Raw genomic sequence first — 26,527 nt, forward strand, 5'->3', positions numbered from 1 at the left:
TAGTATCCTTTCATTAATTGATTTCTCAGCTTCCAGATTTGCAAAGTGGGCTTGAATGAAGCCCTTAAATTTTTAATTGGGCTATTTTTTTGACTCTTTAAGGCTTGCTTTTGGTAGAAGTGATAAATGTATTTTTTTTTCTTGGTTGAATGATGTATATATGGAAGAATGTTCTAGTAAGGAAGATATTAATAATCAAATGATTAGTTTATCAATTACTTTTATGACTATCTTAGTTATTCTGCTTATCACTAAGTATTAATCTATTTTAGTTGAATGGAGACTAGGACCAAATAGAAATAAATCTTACATTTAGGGGGAATTAGAGGGATATTTAGCCAACATTTTTAGATCCTTCTGCTTGTAGAGAAATCTTTCTTGTGAATCATTTGTTTTCTTTTATAATGGAATGATCAGTGAGAATGCTGATCATGAATTTGCACATAGTTGTATTAATAGTTAAGCTTAACATCTCAGAAAAAACGGTAACAAAATCCTTTATCATCCATTCTTTAAGCACTGTTTTAAAATTTCTTGATATAGCAGGTTATACCAATTACCATTAATAAATTAAAAATTATTTCACAAAAATACTGGACTCTCATAAATTTATATTAAATATATTATAAAAGAGGACTAACATGACAGTGGGAGATAATTTTTTAGTCTGATATTTAGCTTTTGTGATATTTTAATATAAGAGTAATTCATGCTTTTACTACTTTCTCTGCTAACTAAATAAATAGACATTTCAAATACATGAAGTGTATAATATTTTATGGCATTTTAAGACTACTTTCAGCAGTTCTGTCATTTCATGGCTATTTTAACTGTTTTCTAACTGATTTCCACTTTATTATATTCCTCTTCTCTATAATCTGTCCCTCATAGTGCTAAATTAATTTTCTTACAAGACCATTTTCTAGATGTATGTGTGTATAACCTTCTCACATGAAAACTCTCCCCATTTCCTGCAAACTACAGTTCTAATTCCTTGACTTGGTATACAGTTAGAGAGATCTGGGTTATAATACCAGAGCTACCACTTAACTAGTATATAATTAATTCATTTATTCCACCAACAAATATTTACTGATGATTTACTATTTGCCTGGCATTTTCTAGGTATTGAGGATACAGTGGTGAACAGAACAGATGATGTCCCAACCATGCATTCTAGTAGTATTTACTGTCTTGATACCCCTGTCCTTCCCATAAGCACAACCAAGGATTCAACAACTGCCTTTTAGCTTGTTTTCTCTCATCAATTGTACTGCAAGCTCCTTGAAAACAAAAACTACGTGTTAGATTTCTGTGTCTCCAGGTCTGTGATACCACATATGAAGGGTTTTTAGTAAATTATTGTGACCATATAGGCTAGTCTCAATTAATTTTTAATTGTTAGGATTATTTGATTTTTTAAAAATTATTACTGATATTTGAATTAAGCATCAGATAACACTCGAACACATTTTGGAATAATTAAAAAGATGTACATTAAAAAATTAAATTAAAAAATTTAAAAATGTAAAAAAAAGATGTATTATAATGGGATTTATCGGATAATTGTTTGTTACCCTGTTTGTTTTCTACTAGAAGTTCAATTTTTTTTTCAGGTCTTATTGAGTTTGAAGAATGTGACCCTGCTAGTGCAGTTGAAGGTAAGTTGACTAGTAATATGTTAATGTACATGGCAGCTAGCCAGTATCTTCTGTTCATTGAATAAGGAGGGACTGCTATGCATAGGTATCACCATACTTATGGAGTGATGTAAAAATCTGAATGTAGTTTGAAGGCCTGCAGATGCTAATCGTTAGTTAATAATAAACAATAGATTTGCCCAGAGAAATATTTACTGTATTACATATTTTAAAAGATTAATATATATTTTTAAATATACATTGAGGGTTTTCTTCATTAACATTTATCTTTAAACATTCTAACATCATGAATATGAAAACTCATCACTACACGTTAGTGTGTAGTGCTTATTCTACAGTGATTAACATTTCATTAATTAATGAAGTTATACCATCATTCAGAATGGGTGACGGTTTGACTTGGTTCCACAACCAGCATGACTCCTATTTAAATAGGCGTTTTTTATAGAATGAAACCAAAGAGATGCCTGCTGTTTTTGTTCATGTTTTGTATATCTCACTTTGTGAGCTACTGGAAATAATTTGAAAGCAGTCTTCTATTTTTTCCAACCCCTGTGTAAGAATTTTGGGAAATGGTTTTCTATCATCTGATAAGTTTATTATTAACCCTATTATTAGTAGTAGTAGTAACCCTGGGACTTAGGCTTCTTGGATTCACTGGCTATTTGTATTCACTGGCTATTTGAGAGCAATAATTATTTAAGTTCTCTGAACTTTAACTTCTTTATTGTAAAGTAAGGACAATAAATACCTATACTATGAAAATAAGTAGATTTTTAAAATATACTGTACAAATGTGTGGTTTAGGGTGATAGCAAGTACATTATGACACCTGGATTCTTGGTCTAGCTGTAGTATCTCCTAGTGGTATAACACAATTTAAAAAAACAACCACAAAAAACCCTTTGAGTTTCCTCATCTGTAAGATGAAGAGTTGGCTTAGGTGACCTAAGGTCTCTACTGCTCACTTCTCAATGAGTAAGCAGCTAAGCTTTAAGTGCTAAATTCCATCAATAATAGCATTAATGACCTTTTAAAAATAATTTGTTGTACAAGAAGAGAACGAAGAACTGCTGTATTAGGATAAACAAAGATGATTCTTGCTCCTTAGTTACAGTAGGGTGCATTTAAAACATTGTTTGTATTAGGGATAACATATGGACACAAGAATGCCATGTTACAAACTTTGTGTTTTACTTCTGATGCGTCTGCTGTATCATCTTTTTATTTAAAACAATACATTTATATTGTGAGACCCTCTAGAAAGGGAACATGATTTGGACTACATTTATAGCAAGATCTAATATAATGAATAATCTACGTTCTTTGAAGTTTTAAGATATTAATATATCCATCTTCTTATTTTGCCTGAGGTGACTTAAGGGGAACTTAGGAGAAGAAAAGAATGACATCAATCAAGTGAACATTCTGTAATCTTTTGGTGAATAATAGATTATTATATTAACATGAGAAAAGCCTAAACAGACGAAGACTGTGATTTAAATACTAGGGTTTAGTGGTTTTTAATTTTATTTCTTCTAGGTTTAGCATTAGCAGTTATGAGTAAATTAAATGTCAAAATACAAGATACATTCATAAGTTTAATATATTTATCAGGAACAGCTGTGTTTCTGTAACAAATACATTTATCTTAAAGGCATGAAACCAAGGAGAAGAAAGCCTTTTGCTTTGTCAGGAATAATTAAAAAGGAAAAGGATGCAGAATCTGTGTAAGTATATTAAATATTGTCAATATCCTTTTTAGTTTTAGAAGTCATTAAGAATAAGACTGTTTTGAATTTGGAAAGAAAGAAGTCTTTTGGAAATAGCTCAAAGTATATGTCTAAGGGGTGAAAAATATAAACCTTTCTAAATAAATACATTTGCCAGTTCCTCTAGTTTTAGTTCAAAGTATTAACTTTTCTTATTAATTATTTAAAAATTTTAAGACATTATAGATGAAAGCTTTACTTTAAAATATCCTTATTTTATAAAATGATACATGCATATTTTTAAAAGTTAAATAAAAGTGCAGAAAAAAACCAAAATTCATCAAAATTTTAATGCCTAAGAGAAAACCTCTGGTGAATTATTTGATGAAAATCCTTTGAGACAATTCTAAGCATATAGGCACATAGTGGTATATGTGTACATAAATGGAAAATGTGAAATGGGTGGGGGGGCCCTAACATGTTTTACCACTTATGCTAGGTCATCATTTTTTGATAGAGTATTTGGTCCACTTATAAGTCTGACTCACCTTCTTTTAAAAATAAGAAATTAGCATACAAAGAATAATAATAAGCATATAAGAAATTGAGCTAGTATTTAGCTAAACAAAGTTTTTTACTTTGGCTAAACATTATAACTACTTGGGAAATAAAAATAAATGTACGTATGCCGGACCCCACCAGTTAAATCAAATTCTGTAGGTGGGAGACCCCAGTATAGTTTTTGTTCTGTTTTGTTTTAAGCAGCTTGTGTAATTCCTAATATACACCTGGGGTTGAGAATCATTGAGCTGTGATTATTCAGAGACAACTAGAATTAAAGGAATCTTTCTTTCCATGATTACTCAATCCATTTAGACTGAAGTGACACTAATCGAAAGTCTTGAGTCATTTCTTGACCCAGTAACATTGGCTGAAAATTAGTTTAAAAACTCTACTACTTTAGCATAATCAGTGGAACTCTTAGGAGATTTAATATTTTGATGAGCACTCATATATTCAACATAAGAGAACAATTTGTGCTTTGAGTATTCTTGCCTCCTACCTAGTTATATTCTTATTTGAGTTTCTCCCATTCTAAATGTTTGTCTCTTCCCCTCTCCCGAGTGTTTTTTGGTTAACAAATTAAGACCAATTGCAAAGTGATTTATATCTACAGTTATCTTTTCTGCAAATGTCTTGAGCATGTATGAAGGATATTTTGCTAAGGGGGTGGAATCTAATCGCTTTTTATGATACTGGAAACACATAATGAAATCTATACAATTGATTCGTAAGTAAATTTTAAAAATGTAGCCAGTTTATCTGTTAGTGACTCTATTGTAAAGAGTCAAGGCCTTAAATTAAAATATTTTTGTAATGCATGGTTTTCACTATGGTTCATGTAGGGAACTTATAATATTTTCATAGGCCATGTTTTCAAAGGAGTTTTTCATTATCAGTAATTTTCTAGTATGATGATTAAGCCAGTTAGAATGATTTTTTGCTAACGAGAATACTAAGCAGAAAGCTAGTGCTTAAACTGCCGTACCATCATTACTTGTTTTCAAACTTCTCATTACTTTCTTTCAAACTTCTTGGGAGGAAAAAATATTAGAATTTGCTTTGCTTGAAATGCCAGAGGCTCTTGGCATGCCCCTTCTTCATAGCCTGAAGGCTTTTGAGATGTTTGTAATTGTGGAAGATGGATCCTGCTCAGAGCCTCCTCTTCCCGGAGCTTCATGGACAGGTCTCCTGTAGCCCACTGTGAAGGCAAATAGATGGAGCTTTAGCACAAAGACTGAATCCTCTGGCTTAAAGCCAGAGAATAAACTGTTGGTGATGTTAACCCTTCTTTGAAACTGTAAGTTTAAAAAAGAAAAAAACAAAAGACTAACATCTTGATTGATTTGATTCTCTAGAAGGATTGAATTTATTATTATGCCTTTTTTGGAACATTTTCTCAGAGTATCTATGCTTTTTTTTTTTTTTTTTGTTCATATAATCATCTACCAATAAGGAAGCTGTATTTCAAAACTTGCAATTTTAAGTGACTTTCAAGTAGATATTATGATACATGAGGTTTCTATTTGCTCATCTCTTTGGTGCTTCAATTTGGATTAAGAGCAGTGTAGTCATCTTCCTCCCTTTTCATTTTCAGTCCGTTTTATCCTATCTTCTTTTAAGAAAATTCTTAAGTTTGTAGATTTTTCTTTTTTTTGTTTAATCTTGGGTAGATAGAGAATAACCCATTTTTATAGATTCTGATACGGGTTAAGTATTCCTTATCTGAAAAGTTTAGGACCAGAAGTGTATTGGGTTTCAGATTTTTTCACATTTTGAAATACTTGCAGAATATATCCAATTGAGCATTCTTAATCTGAAAATTCAAAATCTGAAATGCTCTAGTGGGCATTTCCTTTGAGCATCCTGTTGGTGCTTTAAAGTTTTTGGATTGTGGAACATTCTGGATTTTGGATTTTCATATTAGGGATACCCAAACTGTATTATACACATTAACTGTCTCCAGTCAAAGGTCCAAATGTCTTTTAAAACTGTATGCTAGTTTTCGTTTATGAATTTGTTTTAGAGTATATCCATAGAAATTCTTCTAACCTCATTCATCTTGACCTCAGTGTCCTTAATTTTACATACTTAAGTCTTCTTTGTTTTAATTTTATATATAAAATAATAGTTTCACTAGTTTATATGCAAATTCAATATTAAATGATAGAATTCCAGTTCTCAGCTGCATATTACATTAGACTAGAAAGTTTATTCTAACTGGAAGTCTGCTCATTTAGCGTATTTGGAGAAAACTAGTTTTGACTTCCATATACATGAATTTATGGAAAGTACTTCAAATGAAACCAAAGTGTTTTAAAAATTTTATTTAAAAATGTTATTTACCAATAAATGTAAAATTTCCCACTGGTGTTAAGTTTTAAGACTACTTGCTGCTTAATATAGACCCTTTTTTTATCCAAGCTTTCTTCTTTAAGAAATTTATTTTTTAAGCTTAATGTACTTGAACAGTGAAAAACCATTAGAAAGTCTTATAGGAATGACAACTTCCTTGATACGGTGTACAGATACATTCATGAAAAAGAAGTATTTTTGAAAATAGTTTTTAGAATACTTGTAAGCCGTTTGTGTTTTATTTTGTCATGTAATATGGGTATAGGAATGCTTTCTTTTGAATTTTAAAATAATATATATTTTAATCTTCATGATTTGATTTCTTTAAGTATTTTTGTAGAGTTAAATAAATAAAAGTGATGTTTAGCAAGGAAAACACTTTAAATATTGTATAATTAGCAGACAGTTCTAATAGTTGAATATTTCTGATATTTTGTTTATTTTAATAGGGAATGCCCTGATGCAGATTCACTTGTAAGTAGATTTAACTTTGATATAAACAATTTAAATTAGCTGTTTTCATTAAGAAAACCTAGCATATTTGAATTTAGTTGTTACCAGTCTTTCAAAGAAAGATACTAACCATGTTATTGTAAGTTCACTATTGAAATTTTTTACAGGTGCATTTTTGGCTTTATGTTGCCAGATGTTTTTCTGTTAAATAGAAAGTATTTCTTTTTTTTTTTTTTTTTTGAGACAGAGTCTGGCTGCGTTGCCCAGGCTAGAGTGAGTGCCGTGGTGTCAGCCTAGCCACAGCAACCTCAAACTCCTGGGCTTAAGCAATCCTACTGCCTCAGCCTCCTGAGTAGCTGGGACTACAGGCATGCGCCACCATGCCCGGCTAATTTTTTATATACATATATTTTAGTTGGCCAGATAATTTTTCTATTTTTAGTAGAGACGGGGTCTCGCCCTTGCTCAGGCTGGTCTCGAACCCCTGAGCTCAAGCAATCCACCCGCCTCGGCCTCCCAGAGTGCTAGGATTACAGGCGTGAGCCACCGTGCCCAGCAGAAAGTATTTCTAACTACCTTTGAAAAGTGGATATTTTACTTTTAAAATTGGAGTGGTGCCTTATCATATTGCTTTTTCTTGAGAAACATGCCAGATACCAATCTGTGTATTTTGTTTTAAAATGTGCTGCTCTTACTAATTTATTCTTAGCCCTATTAAAATACAGCCTATCTGTGGCATGCATTTTGAAGTTTCATTTAAGAGATTGTTATTTTAGAAATAGCAACAACAACCATGGTCAGTACTTTTCTGTGCTTTTTGTTTTGTTTTAAAGAATGTTTATAATTCTTGGTTAAATGTATTTCTTTATATATAATTAAAGAAGACATCAAATGGAGCTCCCTGTGGTTACAGTGGGAGAGTAGATTTACCAAATGCTGTAAGTAATGCGTAGACAGACATATTTTTTAAATTGTTCATCAGACACTGATCATGTTGATAAGTGTAAGAGTTCCGAACAATTTCTCTCCTTTGCTTATTGTTCTTGCTTGCATAACTGTTGTTTCCTTTGGCCCAGAAACATCTTGATCTTTTACAGCATAATAGTGTACCAAATATAGAACTAAAAATATTTTGTGAAATATTGTGTTGTATGCTGTTGAAGTAAGATAAAACTAGCATTTTTGTTTCATATTTCAGCTTTAAAATAAAATTATGATTTGTTGATAAATTTATATGGAAAATAAGAAATAGATTTCTAATGAGTTATGAGCTTAAAATCATCATAACTCATTAGATGAATTTAATGGGTTAATACCCTTGTTGGTTTAATACCTTTGGTTAATTAATTAATGAAAATCAGCAGATGTCTTTGGCATTTACTTTAGTATTCATCGTGCATTTTATTTCTGAATTAATTACTTGTAGCATTTATTTGATGATTGTGACATTGAATAAAATTCTTTAATAGTTAATGTTTTATTTTATATATATTCTCTTTAAGTAAAACATTTTTTATTTTCTCAGCTAATTGATGCTACTCTACAATGATCAGTATTATCCAATTTTGTATTTTAGCCAGTACTTAACCTGAATTAGGAAAGGGCTTTTAAAGAGAATACAAAATCCTAAAACTCGGTAAAAATTAAGCAATGGGGTGGAGGGAGGAGAGTGGACAAAAACCTACCTAATGGGTACAATGAACACTGTCTGGGTGATAGGCATACTTATAACTCTGACTCAAGCATAACAAAATCTATACATGTAACCAAAAACATTCATACCCCTATAATATTTTGAAATAAAAAAAAGAGAAAACAAAATTCTAATGCCATGTAAGAAATAATTGATAAATTTGATTAGAAATGACAATTTATAAAATTATAAAAATTATACTGTAAAAGGATTTAAGTCATCAAAGACAAACTGGCAGAACATATTTGTAAGACATGTGACGGGCTAATTACTTTTATTTATAAAGTTGTTTTTTGTTTTTTTGTTTTTTTGTTTTTTTTTTTTGAGACAGAGTCTCACTTTCTTGACCGGGCTAGAGTGAGTGCCGTGGCGTCAGCCTAGCTCACAGCAGCCTCAAACTCCTGGGCTTAAGCGATCCTACTGCCTCAGCCTCCCGAGTAGCTGGGACTACAGGCATGTGCCACCATGCCTGGCTAATTTTTTCTGTATATATTTTTAGTTGTCCAGATAATTTATTTCTATTTTTAGTAGAGACAGGGTCTCGCTCAGTCTGGTCTCGAACTCCTGACCTCGGGCGATCCACCCGCATCGGCCTCCCAGAGTGCTAGGATTACAGGTGTGAGCCACCGAGCCCGGCCTATTTATAAAGTTTTTATACAAATCAGTACAAAAAGTAAGCGAATGCCCAGTAGAAAAAGGGCATAGGGTAAAAATGGGCAGTTTTCATAAAAAGAAGTAAAAGTGGTAAATAACCATAATAAATGTCACTCAAATAGTAGTCTCATTCTGATGCTAATTAGTATGACATTAGTATAGTCTGTAATTATATTATTGGCATAAGTTTTGATATACTCATTCTGTTGGTAAGAATGTAAATTGGTGTAATCCGTCTTATGGATAGTTTGGCAGTATTGCCCCAAATAAGAAATGTGTGTTCGTTTTTGACCCTGCAATCCCCGTGCTAAGAGTTTACTGTTATGTGTATATTCACAAAACTTTATTTATATGTTTATGTATAAACGTGTGTGTATAAGGTATATATACATATACGTACACACTTGATCAAGATATATGCATATATAGAAAGTGAGGGACAGAAAGGAGAGATAGATGTTTATTTCAACATTGTTTACATTAGCAAAATTTGGAAACACCAAAGTATCCATCAAAATGGGAACTGGTTAAATAAATTATTAAACATGCACTTGATGGGGTAATATATATTATGACAAATTCAGTTGATCTGTGTCTGTTGATACGGAAAGAGCCTACTTAATAAAAGTAAGCATAATCTTTTAAGTGATTGCTGTTTTAAAAATAAAATGTAAATATGTGGGTATATGTGTTATCTTCTTAAAAGAATGAGGTACAAGACACTTGATTGTGGTTACCATTGTGGAGGGGGATTACAGTGGTCAGCAGGGAAAAGAGACTTTCATTTTTGTTGTTTCCCTTTATTTGTAGCCTATTATTATTTACTTATGGCCTATTCATGACTGTGTCTTACTAATTTTAAAATAGGCTATCTTGGTGTAGGAAAATGATTGTTCATTTGTTGTTTTTTTTAAAGGCCTATGTAATTTTAAAAAATTACTTTGAGCAACTGCATCTTTTAGAAGTTGACCGATGAAGTATAATTGCTTTTTTTTTTTTTTTTGGTTTTGACCAATGTCCCCACTCCAAAGAGCGATGCAGAAACATTCCATTGACTCTTGAGCTTCATTTCAGTATATATGTTTTAAATCACTGCGAGGAGTTAGCTACTCTCCCAGCAAAGAATCGGGTCCCTCAGGCAGGGGTCATCACAAAGGATGAAAAAATAATAGAAAATAGAAATAAAATAATACACAGAGGCAAAAATTTAGTTTATAAAGAATAGATTTATGAATATAGAAAAAGTGAGGGTGCTCGGGTGTCCCCAAAATATTCCTGTGAATTTTGAGGCCAAAACTGAAGTTTCACCTCAGTATTTATAGGTACAGTGATTGGTTGCCAGGGGTAACAGATTTACATAATAACAGGTAGTTCTTTTTGGGTTCAAAGTCTCCCAAAAGGCTTCTATAGGTCCCTTAATTAACTCTATCTATGTGAACAAACGGTTACAAAATCTTTCTAGGACAAACTTCTAAGTTCTAAGATAAAACTATCACTTTAGCAGAAAAGTTAAACAGAGACATAGTGGCTCCATATTTTATCTAATTATTGTGTATTGCAACAGATCTTCAGAAGTCAAGCAAAAGCTGTCCCTTAGGCTAATTGCTCTTAGCCACAGGTGGCTTGTCTTTTTGATCAGCTCCCTTCCAGTGGCTCCATGCAAACCTGCTTTGTCGTTCAAAGCAGGCTAGAACCACAGGCTTGAGACTGCAGTGTCACCTTGGAAAGCAGCTGCTACTGACCATTGAGACACCCTCCTGAAGTGAGGCAGCTTTTGATAGGCGAACTAACATGTTCACATATTCCTTCAGGGCAAAGCCTTGCAAAACTCCTGAAATCATTTCTGTCTCTAATATATTAATAATAATCTAGCTGCCGACAAATCACCACGACCACAATAACTATCTTTAAGATTGATGAGTGGTTGAGTGTGGTGGTTCACACCTGTAATCCTGGCACTCTGGGCAGCTGAGATGGGAGGATCGCTTGAGGTCAGGAGTTAGAGACCAGCTTGAGCAAGAGTGAGACCCCATCTCTACTTAAAAAAAAAAAAAAAAAGATTGGCGAGTTGCCATTCTTCTTACTACTTTGACCTAATGGTTCTCTTTAGCAGTGTGGGCCCTAATGTAGAAACCATCGATTGGGTAAACATGTACACAGGTAATGTGTAAATTTTTATTAGGATGAGGTTTCTATGAATAGTTCTATTGTGCTCCATTTTATTTATATACCATAGCCATTCAACTGTGCTTGGACATTTAAGTAATTTCCATTAATTTCAAGTTACAGATAAATTTTGATGAATAACCTTGTGCACATGTATTTTTAAATAGTTGGAGGTGTGTCTTCAGGGAGAATTTCTAGAAGGTGGAATTCCTAGGTGAAAGGGTAAATATGGGTGTAGATTTGTTACATATTGCCAAATTTCTCTCTGTAGAGATTGTACTGTTTTGTATTTATACCAACAAAGTATGAACATGCATTTCCCCACAGCTTCACCAACAGAGTGTATTTTGAAGCTTTTGAATTTATCTTAGTGTAGTTTGAATTTTTCTTGGTAGTCTTTTATTTCTGTTTTTTGATTCATGCTCTGTGTTTGCAGTTACTAAAGGCCTTTCACTTCACCACACCCGAGCCCCAGACATACACAGTCTTGCCCTTTTATTTCTTCACTTTGAAGATTTGAGTGAAAAATTGGTTATCCACAAAACTGCTGGTATTTCTACCCAAATACCTGTTTTCTTCCTTTCATTTTTTCCTAGTCCCTGAGGAACAGAGGCTTCTTTGAACTTGTTTTTTCCTAACTCTTAGAGGACCTTGTTCCCGTTTTATCTCCTCTCATTTCTGCAGTATCTATATTTATTGGCTCTTCTTCCACTTTCAGGTATGCCCAGTTTCCTTTAACTTGACAAAAACTTTTCCGGAATACCTGAACTTGTCTATGTTGCGTTTCTATGTCTGTTATTTCCTTTTCTTTTGCAATGCTCTTTCCACCTGTGGAAATTTCATGATGTGAACCGAAAGCCCCTTCTTGAAGCTGTTAAAATGCTTTGAAAGTAATTTCTGTCTGAAATGTACTATTTAGCAACTTCTGCTGTTTGTTGTACTTGCAGCTAGACTATTTTTAACTTTTTATTATGAAGAATTTTAAACAAAGATAAAGATACATGTAATACAGTCATGGTCTCTCATGTTGGAGTTGACTGTCTCTTAACAGTCAGCCCCAACAACTTTCTATAGCCAATCCTGCCCATCCATTTTCCCCGGTCAAGTTCTAGAATAATGTGATTTTATCTGAATATACTTCATATATATCTCTAAAACATAATCATAATACCATCACACTTAAAAATAATTTACAGTATCTCTTTAGTATTTTTAAATAATCATTCAGTATTTATATTTATCATTATCTCTTGATGTCACTTCTCTGCACTTTGTTTGAATTTGTTGGTAAATCTTTTTTTTTTTTTTTTTGAGACAGAGTCTCACTCTGTTGCCCTGGCTAGAGTGCGGTGGCGTCAGCCTAGCTCACAGCAACCTCAAACTCCTGGGCTTAAGTGATCCTTCTGCCTCAGCCTCCCTAGTAGCTGGGACTACAGGCATGCACCACCATGCCCAGCTAATTTTTTTTCTATATATATTTTTAGTTGTCCAGATAATTTCTTTCTATTTTTAGTAGAGACGAGGTCTCACTCTTGCTCAGGCTGGTCTCGAACTCCTGACCTTGAGCGATCCTCCCTCCGCAGCCTTCCAGAGTGCTAGTATTACAGGAGTGAGCCACTGCTCCCGGCCTGTTGGTAAATCTTTTAAGTCTCTCTTGATCTATAGGTTCCCCTTCTCTCCCTGTCTGTCTGTCTGACTTTCTAATAGCATTCTCTCTATTACCTTTGTTTTTGAAGAGATGGGTGGTTTGTTTTGTAGTTTCCTTTAGTCTGGATTTTGCTATTTGTATTCCCATACTGTGTGGTATTTTACTTGTTTATGTAAAGAATACCAAATTGGTATTTGGATCTAGAGACTTGATCAGATTCAGGTTCAAGGTTTTTTTTTTTTTGGTTTTGTTCTGTTTTGTCAAGGCTTCCTCTCTCAGGAGACACATGATATCTGGTTGTCATTCTTAATGGGATGTTGGCATACGTTGATGCTCTATCTTAGTTTCATTAGCTCGTTCACACTTTAAGCTGCTTAAAGAGGCATTAGATGTTTTATTTCTTTACACCTTCTTATAGCAATAAGAATATTTATCTTGATAATGCTTTTTTAATCACTTGATGGTATTTTTTAAAATCACATACTATTCCAGATTCATAACAGAAATTGTAGATTTTGACCAATGTGAATTGGTCTTCACCTTGGCGATTTCTTGCCCTGAAATTATGAGTTGTGTTTCTCCTGTTTCATTTTGCAGGTCTTTTCTCTTTCAGATAACTGAAGCATGGAGTGTGATTTGAAGTAAATTAACTAAAAAGATGTAATTTCCCATAGTATCAATAATTTTGTTAACCTGTTTATATTTATTAAATGATTTAGTTCCTCAGTAATAGTTAAGCTGTTTAGCTAATCTTTAATAATTTTGTATATTGGAGTTGTCATTACAGTAGTTTCTTTTTTTTTCTTTTTCCCGTAGAACATTCCTGATGTAGATGAAGAAGGCTATAGTATTAAACCAGAAGCAAATCAGAATGATATCCTTTCATTCTCTGAGTATTTTATGGATTGTGTTGGCATACAAGTAGATGGTTATAACAAAATAATGTATTAAAGTCTCTTCAAATTTTTAATTAATTATAATAAAATATGATTCCTTCATTTGACATGTTTTTATTAATAAGTTAGTAGTTTTATTTCCATTAAAGTCTATATTACTCTTAAGGTTTGTTCCTTTTTATAAATGTGTGAAAAACTGATTATACGCTAAGGTAATTTAAAAATTAAATTCTTTAACTGATACTCACATACCAAAGAGAACCATTTCTATTCGTCTAGTGATTCTGACTCTGAAGATGAAGAACCAAAGAAGTATCGGATAGAAATCAAGCCTATGCATCCAAATAACTCCCATCACACAATGGCTTCTTTAGATGAATTGAAAGTGTCTATAGGGAATATAACACTCTCTCCAGCAATATCTGTAAGTAAGAACATGAGCAAGTTTGTATTTATATAGATATCTTTATTTTTCTTATCTCATCTACCTGTGTCTGGTTAATTTTAGTAATGATAAAAAGTAAAACGTTACTTAACAGCTGTTAAGCGTATTTGGATGAGGAAATATTTAGTTTATAATTTTTTATACAGGCAAATAAACTTGTGAGTTTGGCTTAGTTTTGTCTGCCTTTGAAAGTATTGTACAAGAAAGTGAAGATGTACAAAATTCACTATTTCTGTCATTTTTTTGTATTTTATAAACAGTGCTATATATCTCAGGCAGAATTTTGTGAACTGGCAGTGTTAATCTTTTCTTCATCTAATTTTAGAGTTTTTTTATGTTTTGTAAGCCTTATGTAAAGGGGAATACCATAAACATGATTTAAAGATTAAATTTTATCTTTGCTTTTTTGTCTGTCACTGCAACGTTTGTTTTCCCATACTTTTCATCCAAGGAAAGGCAAAGATGAGATTTCGTAGTGATAATGGTTAATTCCTCAATTCTAAAATTCCATACTTAATAGCTTTGGGGAAATAAATAAAACATTACCATAATAAATCTTTCCATTAATGTTGTAATATTCTAACTTCAGAAGTGTTGCACTATGGGGAAAAAAGCATGCTTAGAATAACAAGTCTATCTATACATGATTATCATAATTGATATTAAATTTGTCCTTGATAATGGAGAATAAAAGTTCTTACCATTTCATATTGTTAACTAATTATATATTTGAAGTAGTCTATGTTTGTTTGGGAAAAAAGTGTTTTTCTCTCATGCACTCTAGAATTTAATTTTAGAATTATTATTTCCCACCTAAAAGATTTCAGAAGTGAGATTTTATTGTATCATTACTGTTTAACATTAAGATTAATTTTGAATTATAAAGAGAATTGCTTAAAATATGGTGTATATATGAAGTAGGAGGTTGTGAACAATTAAAAATTTTTCTTGTGTAAGACCATCCTAATTTAAAAAATATATGTGAATAAATAAAAGCCTAGAGGAATATATACCAAATAGTAGACATCTATTTCTGGGTACTATGATCATGGATGGTTTAAAATTTTCCTTATTATGAATCTCTTTTCTACTTGTTTTTAAAACAGTGAACATGTATTAATTTCATACTCAAAAGATAAATAAAAATCAGAAAAAATTTAATAGTGCTGGATTTGAAAAGATGATATCTTTGAGTATATTTTTTTACTCAGTTTGCCTACTTTTTTCCCACCAACAATCTATGTGTTTTAAGGTATACATATTTTAAATATGATTCGGAAGGGAATAGACAAATTATTAGAGCAGGAAAATACAATATTTTAAAGTCTAAATTGATTTTCTTTTTTCTTCCATGTACTACTAGAGACACAGTCCAGTAAGTACAAGATTTTGCATTTTTGCCCATTGACTTTTTACTATTGTAATGTTTGAATATTGATTTTTAAAATATTTGTATTAAATTTTTAGATTAGCAAGTTAAAATATCTTGCTGTAGATGTTTTAATATTTTAACAACATTTTATTGGGTATTAAAAGTACATGTTATTTTCTTTTATTGTAAAAAGCTACTGAAAGTTATTTCTATATATCTTTTATGTAAATACACTTGAACAGATATACTAAAAACAACTTAAAATTAGGTTCCCAGTATTAACATTTTACCAAATATTTCATTACCAAAGTAAATTATTTGTTTAATGTTACCTAGTTTTTGCATTTCTGTTTTAGGTACAGATGAATCGGAATTCGTCTAGTAAGTTTGACATTTAAATTGGTTATTTTACTCTATTAAAATTTATCAGTCAATTTGTTAATCTTGTAGCCTTATTTAGCTCTAGAAATAAATGATATTTTCTCATCATGAGCGTTAATGACTAACTAGAATGATTTAAACAGAAAAGAACTCATGTATATTATTTCTTATAGAGCTAAGAGACATGCTTTAAACTTTTAGTACATGGCTACAACTTTTTTCAGAAATAACAAAGCCAAAAAGTAACTTTTGATTAAGAATGTTAAACTGTTTCATAGCTTACTCTGTCTCATGAGCCAAAAGGTATTTATATAATAAGATGAATAATGTTTACCTTTACCTATTTTTAAGTCATATCACAGTTGAAATTTCTATTATATGGTTTTGAATATAGTAAATTTTTTTAGCATGTTAACACCCTTTGCAGAATCATGCATTAAAAGTAACAAGGGTTGGCTGTGCGCGATGGCTCACGCTTGTAATCCTAGCACTCTGGGAGGCCAAGACCAGCTTGAGCAAGAGCAAAAGTCCATCACTACTAAAAATAGAAAAATTAGCCGGGCGCACTGGTACCCACTGGTAGTCCCAGCTACTCAGGAGGCTATGGCAAGAGGGTCACTTGAGCCCAGGAGTTTGAGGTTGCAGTCAGCTATGATGGTGCCACTGCACTCTGTCCAGGGTGACAGAGAGAGACTCTGTCTCAAAGAAAATAAATTAAAAAAATTAATTAATTAAAATGAAAATAACAAGATTGTGGGAAAAATAGTTGAGGCAGCCCACTTGAAAGCTATGTAATTTCATTAACAGAATGCTTAACGAAAACTATAGCATCAATTCTAATAAAAATTCTAGCATAGTTAAAAATACCTATTTAGATTCAAAATAAATACCAAAATAAAAGTAAGGATTTTACCTGTAAAAAAGAAATGTTAATGGTAGCTTGATGATAAGGCATGTGAGGAAAATGAGGCTAAATGGAGGCTGCTGAGTTGTGGAGATGAGAGCAAAATGCAGAAAGATTAGAGAATAGCACAGTAAGCATATTGAGGGAGAAGAAACATCCACACTGAGCCAAATGAAGATAGTGTGAATGGGCACGCTCGTGTACAGTGTGGTACTCCTCCATAGTTTGTGGCAGTTACCCATATTGATGTACTTTGCATTCATCAGCTATTGCTTGGTGATGCAAAACATTAAGGTGCAGGGAAAATGGCTTATGCACCAACATGACCTTTGCATTACTGATGTTCTTTCCTGTTTACCACTTGCTTATGAAATGAGTCACTTTATTAATGCAAAAGGTAGCAAAACAGACTGTCTTATAAAGGGGCTATTGCTGCAGATTGCTATCAGATTTTTAATTTTTCAAAATAGGATGTCCTTCAAGAGTCATAACTACTTTTGGTCAATATAATAATCACTAATAAAATTCTTAGAACTTGAAAAATGCTTTCATGATTCATCAATTAAAATTCTTGAACAAAATTTATGTATTTAAGCATTTCTTCTAATTTTGGAAGTTGCAGTCCATATTTTCTCTCTTCTAAACAGCAGTTTTATTTTAAGAGATATCATAGTTTAGTTGACTTAAGTAATTTCTTACTAGAGATGTTAGAACTGATAAAAATTTTAATAGAAATTCAGCTATTATTTTAGTATGTAAGATAAAAAAGTTGTTAAAAGCTTATTTACCTTTTCCTTATGATTGTTTATATTTATGTTATTAGTTCCAAATTTTATTGCTATAGTATTGGGATATATGTGTAGAGTTTTTCTTTTCATTAAAATATTTTATTTCTCAAATTATGAATTTTTTCATATTTTAATTTTTTAATTAGATGAGGAGTTAAAATCAAAGCCATCTGCTGTACCTAATGAGTAAGTTCCATGTTTTAATTTTTTTAAAAAATGAACATTATTTTTTAGAGCAGTTCTAGGTTCATGGCAAAATTGAGTGGAAAGTACAGAGATTTCCCATATAGTCCCTGGCCCTACATATGCCCAGTCTCCCTGTCAAAATTCCTCACCCAGAGTGGTATGTTTGTTACAATTGATGAACCTACATTGACAAGTCATAATCACCTAAAGTCCATAGTTTACATTAGGGTTCACTGTTGGTGTTGTAAATACATTCTGTGGGTTTTGTCAAATGTATAATGACACGTATCCACTATTATGGTATCAAAAAGAGTATTTTCACTGCCCCAAAAATCCTCTGTGCTTCACCTATTCATCCCTTCTTCCTTATCACACTTAAGTATCCTTCTTTTGTCCTTTTTAAAGAGTCTTATTACCTTTACAGCTTCAGTTCTAGTAAAGTGTTAAATCATCCTGTTTTCTAAACTGTGAAATGCCATGTAGGAGTTTTCAGATGCTTTAAATTATTTCTCACTTGACCATATTTCCTTTTACAGTGATTTTTTTTTCTAAATCCATTCAACTGTAGTTGGCCTTGGTGGCCTCACTGCTTCTAAATAAATGATGGTATCCTAAATTCATAAATTTCTATATTTGAACTCTTTATTGTTAAGGAAGTTTTCTCATTTCTTCCTTCAGTTTTGTCTGCGATCTTGTGAAATCGACTTTATAGTTCATGAGCTTAAAAATGAGGAAATGTCTCAATTAAGTTGAAAAGGGAGAGCTAGAGGGCACATTGTGAGATCTTCCTAAAAAGAATAAAATATAAGTAAGCCATATGGGTCCCTGTCAATAAGAATAGTTTGAGTTAATGTTTTTTACTTGAATAAAAGTAGGCTTGATTAAATGGAGACTTGAAAATTATTTGACACTTTTGAGGCACTAATTGAGCACATGGTGGTATTTATTGGACTTATCATTGTTAAAGATAGGTTGATTAGTGTTTTAAAACTTTGGTTTTAGGAATCGTTTATGCAGTATAATGCTAGGCTTTATCATACAAGTTGTAGTGTGCTTTCATGTAGGTAGGTGTATGTTGAGATACTTTTAGATAATTCTAACATTTTCATTAGTGGGCCTGCTTTCTGTGTAAGATTTCTGAAAGTATTTTTTTAAATAATGGCAATTTGATACATTAAAATATTTAAACCACCTTTCAGTATGTAAATAGGGCTTAAAAAAAGAACTTTACCCTTTTTCTTCATCTTTGAAAATAAATATGACCTTATAAAATTTCTAGCCAATTTCATATTACTTAAAATTTCTGTTCAAGACTGGGTGCTACATGTGAATCAGCAGACCTGAGACTATTTTAGAATCAAGTGGCTGTGTGTCTTTGGGCAGCTCATTTAGACTGTGGTGCTTTTCTTTTGTAAAGCTGAAATTATGATTCCCATTCTGACAGCCCCCAAAGTTGTTAGTGCCTAACAAGGCGTGATCAGTGGGGATTAATCATCCCCACTGTCCCCTGCCAACTTCACATAATGTTTTTGTAGGTTCTGCTGATAGCAATTAGTGAATATTGGCTTATTAAATCTGTTAATTAAATTTCTTCACATGCATTGGCAGAGTATCCATTTTATTCAGGTATATTGAACTGTTAAAATTCTTTCTATGAAATAAAAATAAGTGACTAGATTTTATACTAGTAAAATATTCTTTTGTTAAAATTCTTATTTTTTAACTGTTATGGTAGGAAAGGGACCAGTGATTTACTTGCTTGGGACCCCCTGTTTGGACCATCTCTTGATTCATCTTCTTCATCTTCACTAACTTCATCATCATCAGGTAAATATATATATATTTTTAACTGAAGAATACAATAGTTACTTTTTCTTCATTTATTCACTACTTGTGCATTATGCTTAATGATCAAAAATTTTAAAAATTTGTCCTTTGTTCATATTGCCAGATAAAAGTGATTTTATACTGGTTTTGTTATCTTAAAGACCCTATGGCTTAAACAATAAAAATTTAACAAATACCAAGGATTCTAAAAGTTGATATATTTATTTCTAGGTATCATTTTATATCATTACTCAAATAATCTTACTGATTATAGATAGTTGAAATGCAAAATACACGGTAATGTAACCAGTCCTTTCTTGATGGACATTAAAGTTGTATCTAATTTTCTAGTATTATGAACATCCATAGAAATAACAAAATTGTATGCATGTGTTTCATAATATCCGTGTAATAATTTATTGATATAAAATTTATGGGTCACACAATATGCCCGTTGATACTTATTGCCAAATTGCTTTCTAGAAAGCACTTCACAAACAACATACGAAAGAACCTGATAACTGTTTTTTAGTTGTTTAGGCAAGAGTAGATTTTTTTCTTTTCTTCAAAATACAAATTTCTTATTAGTCAAAAATCAAAGCAGGCATCAAAAATGCATGTTTGGCCAAGCACGGTGGCTCACGCCTGTAATCATAGCACTCTGGGAGGCCGAGGAGGGAGGATCGCTCAAGATCAGGAGTTCGAGACCAGCCTGAGCAAGAGCGAGACTCCATCTCTACTAACAATAGAAAGAAATGATCTGGACAGGTAAAAATATATAAAGAAAAAATGAGCCGGGCATGGTGGCACATGCCTGTAGTCCCAGCTACTCGGGAGGCTGAGGCAGAAGGATTGCTTGAGCCCAGGAGTTTGAGGTTGCTGTGAGCTAGGCTGACGCCATGGCACTCTAGCCTGGGCAACAGAGAGAGACTCTGTCTCAAAAAAACTAAAATGCATGTTTATATTTTTTATTTTTTATTTTTTATTTATTTTAAGGAAAAGAAAGTTTATTTTAATGTCTCCATATAGATGGCCTGAGTTCAAAATGGCATCAGCCCTGAAATGGTGGGTGTCTAGGACTTTTGTAGTCGGGTTTGGGTGGGCCCTCAAAGGGGTGGGGCCAGTTTAAAGGAAAAGTTCCCATGGAAACTCCCACAAGTCTCTGGGTGCTGCCTAAGACCCCCTTCCACTCTATAACCAGAGTACCTTTCCAGAATACAAACTTGGTCATTTCTTGCCAATGCCTCCTTCATATGTTGTTGGTATTCGTTACTGTCTGTGCCGTCATCTCCTAAATTGTGCCTCCAGTGCACCTTAAAAATGCATGTTTGTTAAAACCAATGCTTGTTCAGAACAAGAAAAGAAAATCATTTTAAGTTGATCTTGTACTCTCGTCTCTGGGATTTCAGAATTGCCGTACAGTATCTGGAGTTAAGGAAGTGCTGGAATCATGGAGAGAGAACTTAAATCGGTCGAGTTCACACTGTGTAACTTTGCTAGGACCTGTGCACATTTTGTTTCATTTTACCCCATTAACAGCCGCATGAGGTTTTTTTTATTTTCCCTATTTTATAGATGAAAAACATAAAACTCAGAGATGATAAGTAACTTCTTTAAGATCATACAGCTAATAAATGATGGAAACAAGATTCAAACTTGGCTCTTACTAATTCTAAAATTATTGTCCTGTCTATCACACTCTGGCAGATTAACAACAACAAAAAAACCATGTTGAAACCTCTTACTATTAATAATAAAATAAATATTAGTATTTAAAATTAGACTAAATATTTTAACTACTAATGAATTATAGGAAACTTTAACTCTGAACACTATTTGGAATTTTTGAAGGGAGGGTAATCTATACCTAATACTTGTAAAACAGCAAGCAACAGTCAATATATGGTTAATAATATTCTGAAGTGGCATTATATCTTTCTCAATGGGTATTTATTACTATTTAGTTTTATAAAACTAACCTTACAAATATATTGTATGAGGAAAGTAATTATACAGGAAAAACTGAAGTTGTTGCTAAGTCTCTTTTATATAGTAAAAATGTCAAAATGAAGTTTTATATTTAGAATGAAGAGTTCTAAACAGTATTTTAAAATCTTGTTAATATCCCTGTATGAATTATTTATCAAAATGTTTAATAGCAATTTTCAAATTGGTATCATAGAGGCTTTAGTTATATAGAAATTTCTTCATAATTCTGTTCATTATTTCTTGCTATTTTCTTTAGTACAGTCTCTTTCTTTTCAAGAAAGTACTCTCTCTTCCTTCTGCTACCTGTCTAACGAATGTTTCCCAGCCTGGGCAACCGACATGGTGAGACCCTGTCTCTACAAAAAATTTAAAAATTAGTCAGGCGTGGTGGCATGTGCCTGTAATCTCAGCTACTCAGGAGGTGGGAGGATTGCTTTAATCCAGGAGTTCAGGATTGCCATAAGTGCTCTGATTGTGCCACTACACTTCAGCCATAGGCAACAGAGCGAATCCCTGTCTCCTAAGAATGTTTTGGCCATATCACCATCACTTGAGGTAAAAAAAAAGGGGGGGTTCATTTTCATTTAGTGGTCATTGAATGTTTAGCATCTAGGAAATAATAAAACATTTATTAACCTTTTCCTGATTTTTTAATTCACTCCAGAATGCATTTTTAAACCTTCCTGCAAAGTATAAAAAATAATGTCATAAATTATTCTGTCCTTTAAAAAATGTTAGTGATGCTGAAAAGAGATAATTATCCTGCTATATAGTAATTATTATTAAGTCTTTACTTGAATAGAATATAATTATTGATCAACTGATCAGTTCATTGTTGTTATTCTCCTGTTTTACAAAACTGGCCCTAAGTGAAATTATGAAATAGGCATTTTATCTTAAATTTTGTACCACCACTTTTTGCAACACACTCCTCCCCCATCTTTACTCAGGTACCCCTTTTCACATTTTAGCAAGGTCCAGGTTGTGAGATTATTCCCTACATGGCTCTGTCTCTTTCAGAATCTTAATTTATCAGTGACCTCATCTTAGCTAAAGCACTCTAAGAAAATAATTCCAACCAGTTAATAACTGATGGGTTAAGCATTCCAGTGTTGTTACATGTTTAAAAAGATTGCTTAGAGCTTGGTTAGAAAGTAGTTTCAGTTACCTCTTGTACCATGTAGACTATAAATAAGCATTCATGTATGTATTTTTAAAAATTTAACATAAATATCTTATACCCATCTGCCCTTTGGTAAATGCCATTGTAGTCTGTTTTCTTCTTTAATCCATGGATTAATTGAGCTCTTGTGGTTTGCAAAAATCCCATAAAATTTTCTTGAAAAATATTAGGCTGGTTTTTAATATTAACTCCAACACTGATTTAGTACAACTTACTTCTTGCGACAGTTTTATCACTAGGCAGTCCGCATTGTTGCATACGACACATACACAGCTCTATCACTTTGCCACCTTGTCAAATCTTTTTAGACCTTGTACTGACTATTACAGTTACCTTTGCTCCTCTGAGAAAATAGGAATAATTCTGACTTTGTATCATTTTGGACCTTCAATTCTTTGTATTTTTTTCATAATTTGCATTTTAAGTTTCTTATGCTTATTTTCCTCAGTTAATATAAAGTTTGAATTCATGTTCTTCTTCCATGTATTATTAAATTTTTCTAGTTTCAAGTAATAATAGATTTATATTTTAGTTGTACAGTTTTCCTGTTGCTTCTGGTTTTTAGTTGTTCTCTTCTTATTCAGCTGACCTTAAAGAGCAGAATAGGGAATTTCATTTCTTCTCCCACTCATTTGCCTAGGTGTATGATAATTGAAAATGTACTTGATGAAACCAGGTCAGATTTTGGTCGAGAAAGCCCAGCATCAAACTTTTCCCCTAACTCTATTTTATCCTGCTGTAACAGCACCACCAGAGAGCACAGATAAGTTTCCTTTTGCTTCATGGTCACAAAATCAGTGGATTTTCTTTACTGATGAACTTGTTACGATTAATAACTCCAGTGCAGCTCAGAAGGCATTCCAGAGATTGCATTATAAAGCAGAAAATATTTTTGGATTCTCTGATGCTTTGGGTGAGATGTCTTCTAACAGTTGGATCTGTGAGGATCAGAGTGACCTTTGCCGTAATATTACGTCTTAAAAAATTACTGACAGAAGAAGCTAACAATGCTGCTGATCTTTTTTCTACATTGTCATCACTTCTGGGTTCTGGATTGGTCTCTGCTTTTGTTCAGATAAAGAATGGTATGGCAGATATGCATTGTCTGTTCCCTTTAGGTAATGTATGAGGGCAGATATAGATTAGTTCTTATCTCCTGTGTTTTTATACTTCACAGGTCATGGTAACTTTATATTTATTGAAACACTGCATCTAATAGAAATTTGTAGCAGTGAGCTCCACCAGCAGCAAAAACCAAAACACAATTAGGACACTTAAGAATGTAAGCAGTTGTATAATAGTAATCTCCGCCAGAGGCTTCTAGAAGCAGTGCCTAATTGACATACGCAGATACAATATAGATTTATTTATAGACAGTGGTGTTAATAAGTATTGTTGATAGCTTTCCTCAAAAAGCAAATTCTTTCTGTTTGAAGGAGCTAAATTTGGTATTTCTACCAGGCTTGGTTTGAGTGAATCTAAATTTGGATAGGCCACTTGATCAATATGAAACTTCAGGTATAAATGCCTCTGCTGTATTAAGCTTTCTCACAGACTTGAAATAACTTAAGAGTATAAGTTAGTGCTGATAATGAACATATCTTTAAGGTAGATATGTCATAGCATAAGGAAGTGTTACAGTCTCAGATTTTAGTGCACATTTCTGCCAGTGTACAGGTTAAAGTGTGAGTACAGACAGCATGAAAGAACTGATGCTGACTTGGAAGAAAGCAGCCTCAGAAACTAAACTTGATTTTTTTTTTAAATCAGCTTTGTTTCCCTGGAGCAACTTGAACTAAGCTTGCATCTTTTATCCCTTTATGTGATAGGCTTTCTAAATGATTCCCTACCTCCTATGCATTTACTTTCAATCCTCTGTGACTACCCTTTTCTTTAGGTCTCTTCCTAGCACCTCCATGCCCCTTCCTTTCATGCTTCCATTGCTTCATTGATGATCAAGGGCTGGCCTTCAGCTTTACAGTTTGTTTCCCCATGTGTATACTTAGGCCTATTTATGTATATTTAATTTTGCATATCTGTAAACTTACAGAACATGCTGAATGTTTCTTCCTATCCATCGTATTTTTCAGTCTCTGAATTGTAGCCCATATTTTAGAGTGGACCAAAGAGTTTTGAAGATCATTTAATTTAATTCTTACTGATTAAACATGATTTTAAAGATAATTTAAATGTATTTGCTGCCGTTTTTCTATTCCTGCTTTGATTATGCTAACACGTTTGTGACTTTTAAAAGATACACACTTGAATTTTATTCAGTAATTTCTATCATAAGTTATTTTTAATTAGGAATACTGATATTTCTGATGTGTAAAATTGTAAAATTTGCAAATGGCATTGAAAAACAGCAAACATTAAATTTATATATGACTTAGGAAAAGTTAAGGTATTGTTTTGAACATTTACCAAAATTAATTGTGATTTGGGGAAATTTTTTTAGTAAGTGAATAGAATATTTTTAATGCTTTTAATTATCCCCCCAAAATGTTACAATATGGTTCAACTTAAAAGTCAAATTAATAGGTTCAATTAAGGTTTTATTTAGTGTTAAATTAAGTGTTTTATTCAGAATTGACATTACTATTCTGAAGGCACACCTTCAAATTTTTTTTTTTTTTTTTTTTGAGACAGAGTCTTACTCTGTTGCCTGGGCTAGAGTGCTGTGGCATCAGCCTAGCTCACAGCAACCTCAAATTCCTGGGCTCAAGCAATCCTTCTGCCTCAGCCTCCTGAGTAGCTGGGACTACAGGCATGTGCCACCATGCCCGGCTCATTTTTTTTATATATTTTTAGCTGTCCAGATCATTTCTTTCTATTTTTAGTAGAGACGGGGGTCTCACTCTTGCTCAGGCTGGTCTCGAACTCCTGACCTTGAGCTATCCTCCCGCCTTGGCCTCCCAGAGTGCTAGGATTACAGGCATGAGCCACCGCCCCCAGCCCAAAGTCTTGCTTTTGTTTTACTGTCTATAAAGTAGATGTTGGCAATAAACTAATGACCTTTGGCCTTAAATTGGTTTATTTTCACCAGCTAATTTATCAGATTTAATTTTTTATATGTATAAATAATTGAAACAGGAATAAAATTTATATGTCAGTTTTATTGAAATGTTAATTTTTTTGAGAATATTATGGGTAGCTTTGAAAAAAGCATATTTGATAGATTCTCAAAATTTCAACAAATATCTCTAATTTTTTAAAAAACTGCTGAAAAATGACCTTTGAATCCTAACAGTTCCTTTATAATAGAATGTCTTTATGTAAGTATTGCTACATAGTAATGATTTTCTTTGAATTCTTTTCTCCCCCCACCAGCCAGGCCTACAACTCCTCTTTCCGTAGGCACCATCGTCCCACCTCCAAGACCTGCTTCCAGACCAAAGCTTACTTCAGGCAAACTCAGTGGGATTAATGAAATAGTATGTACTTAGATTTTTTTTTAAATTATATAATTGTTTTAAGATGCAAATGATATTTTTCTGTATGTCTCTTTACAGTTAAGTGCTTGGAGTTTTCTATTTGAGTCCTCAAAGTATAGAAAAATTTTCCCAATGAACACTTCCTTCACTCTCACTTATTATCTCAGTGGTTATACTTGTGGAACAAGACATTGGCCAGGAGCAAAGAGATTTCCTGAG

The 26,527-nt window shown here is 32.7% G+C and overlaps 1 protein-coding gene across 2 annotated transcripts in view; it reads left to right on the top strand.

Annotated features, from left to right (window-relative positions):
• The window catches only part of FCHO2 (FCH and mu domain containing endocytic adaptor 2), a 107,284-nt gene that overhangs the window by 60,731 nt on the left and 20,026 nt on the right, over window positions 1–26,527 (top strand). For both annotated transcript variants that reach the window (XM_045565609.1, XM_045565610.1), the window contains exons 9-18: window positions 1,617–1,661; window positions 3,319–3,391; window positions 6,739–6,763; window positions 13,720–13,777; window positions 14,048–14,223; window positions 15,608–15,619; window positions 15,973–15,997; window positions 17,836–17,875; window positions 19,611–19,702; window positions 26,205–26,308. In XM_045565609.1, the coding sequence (XP_045421565.1) occupies window positions 1,617–1,661; window positions 3,319–3,391; window positions 6,739–6,763; window positions 13,720–13,777; window positions 14,048–14,223; window positions 15,608–15,619; window positions 15,973–15,997; window positions 17,836–17,875; window positions 19,611–19,702; window positions 26,205–26,308 (650 nt within the window). The remainder of the gene's footprint in view (window positions 1–1,616; window positions 1,662–3,318; window positions 3,392–6,738; window positions 6,764–13,719; window positions 13,778–14,047; window positions 14,224–15,607; window positions 15,620–15,972; window positions 15,998–17,835; window positions 17,876–19,610; window positions 19,703–26,204; window positions 26,309–26,527) is intronic.

This window comes from Lemur catta, chromosome 12, assembly GCF_020740605.2.
Source record: "Lemur catta isolate mLemCat1 chromosome 12, mLemCat1.pri, whole genome shotgun sequence".
Classification (NCBI taxonomy): Eukaryota; Metazoa; Chordata; class Mammalia; order Primates; family Lemuridae; genus Lemur; species Lemur catta.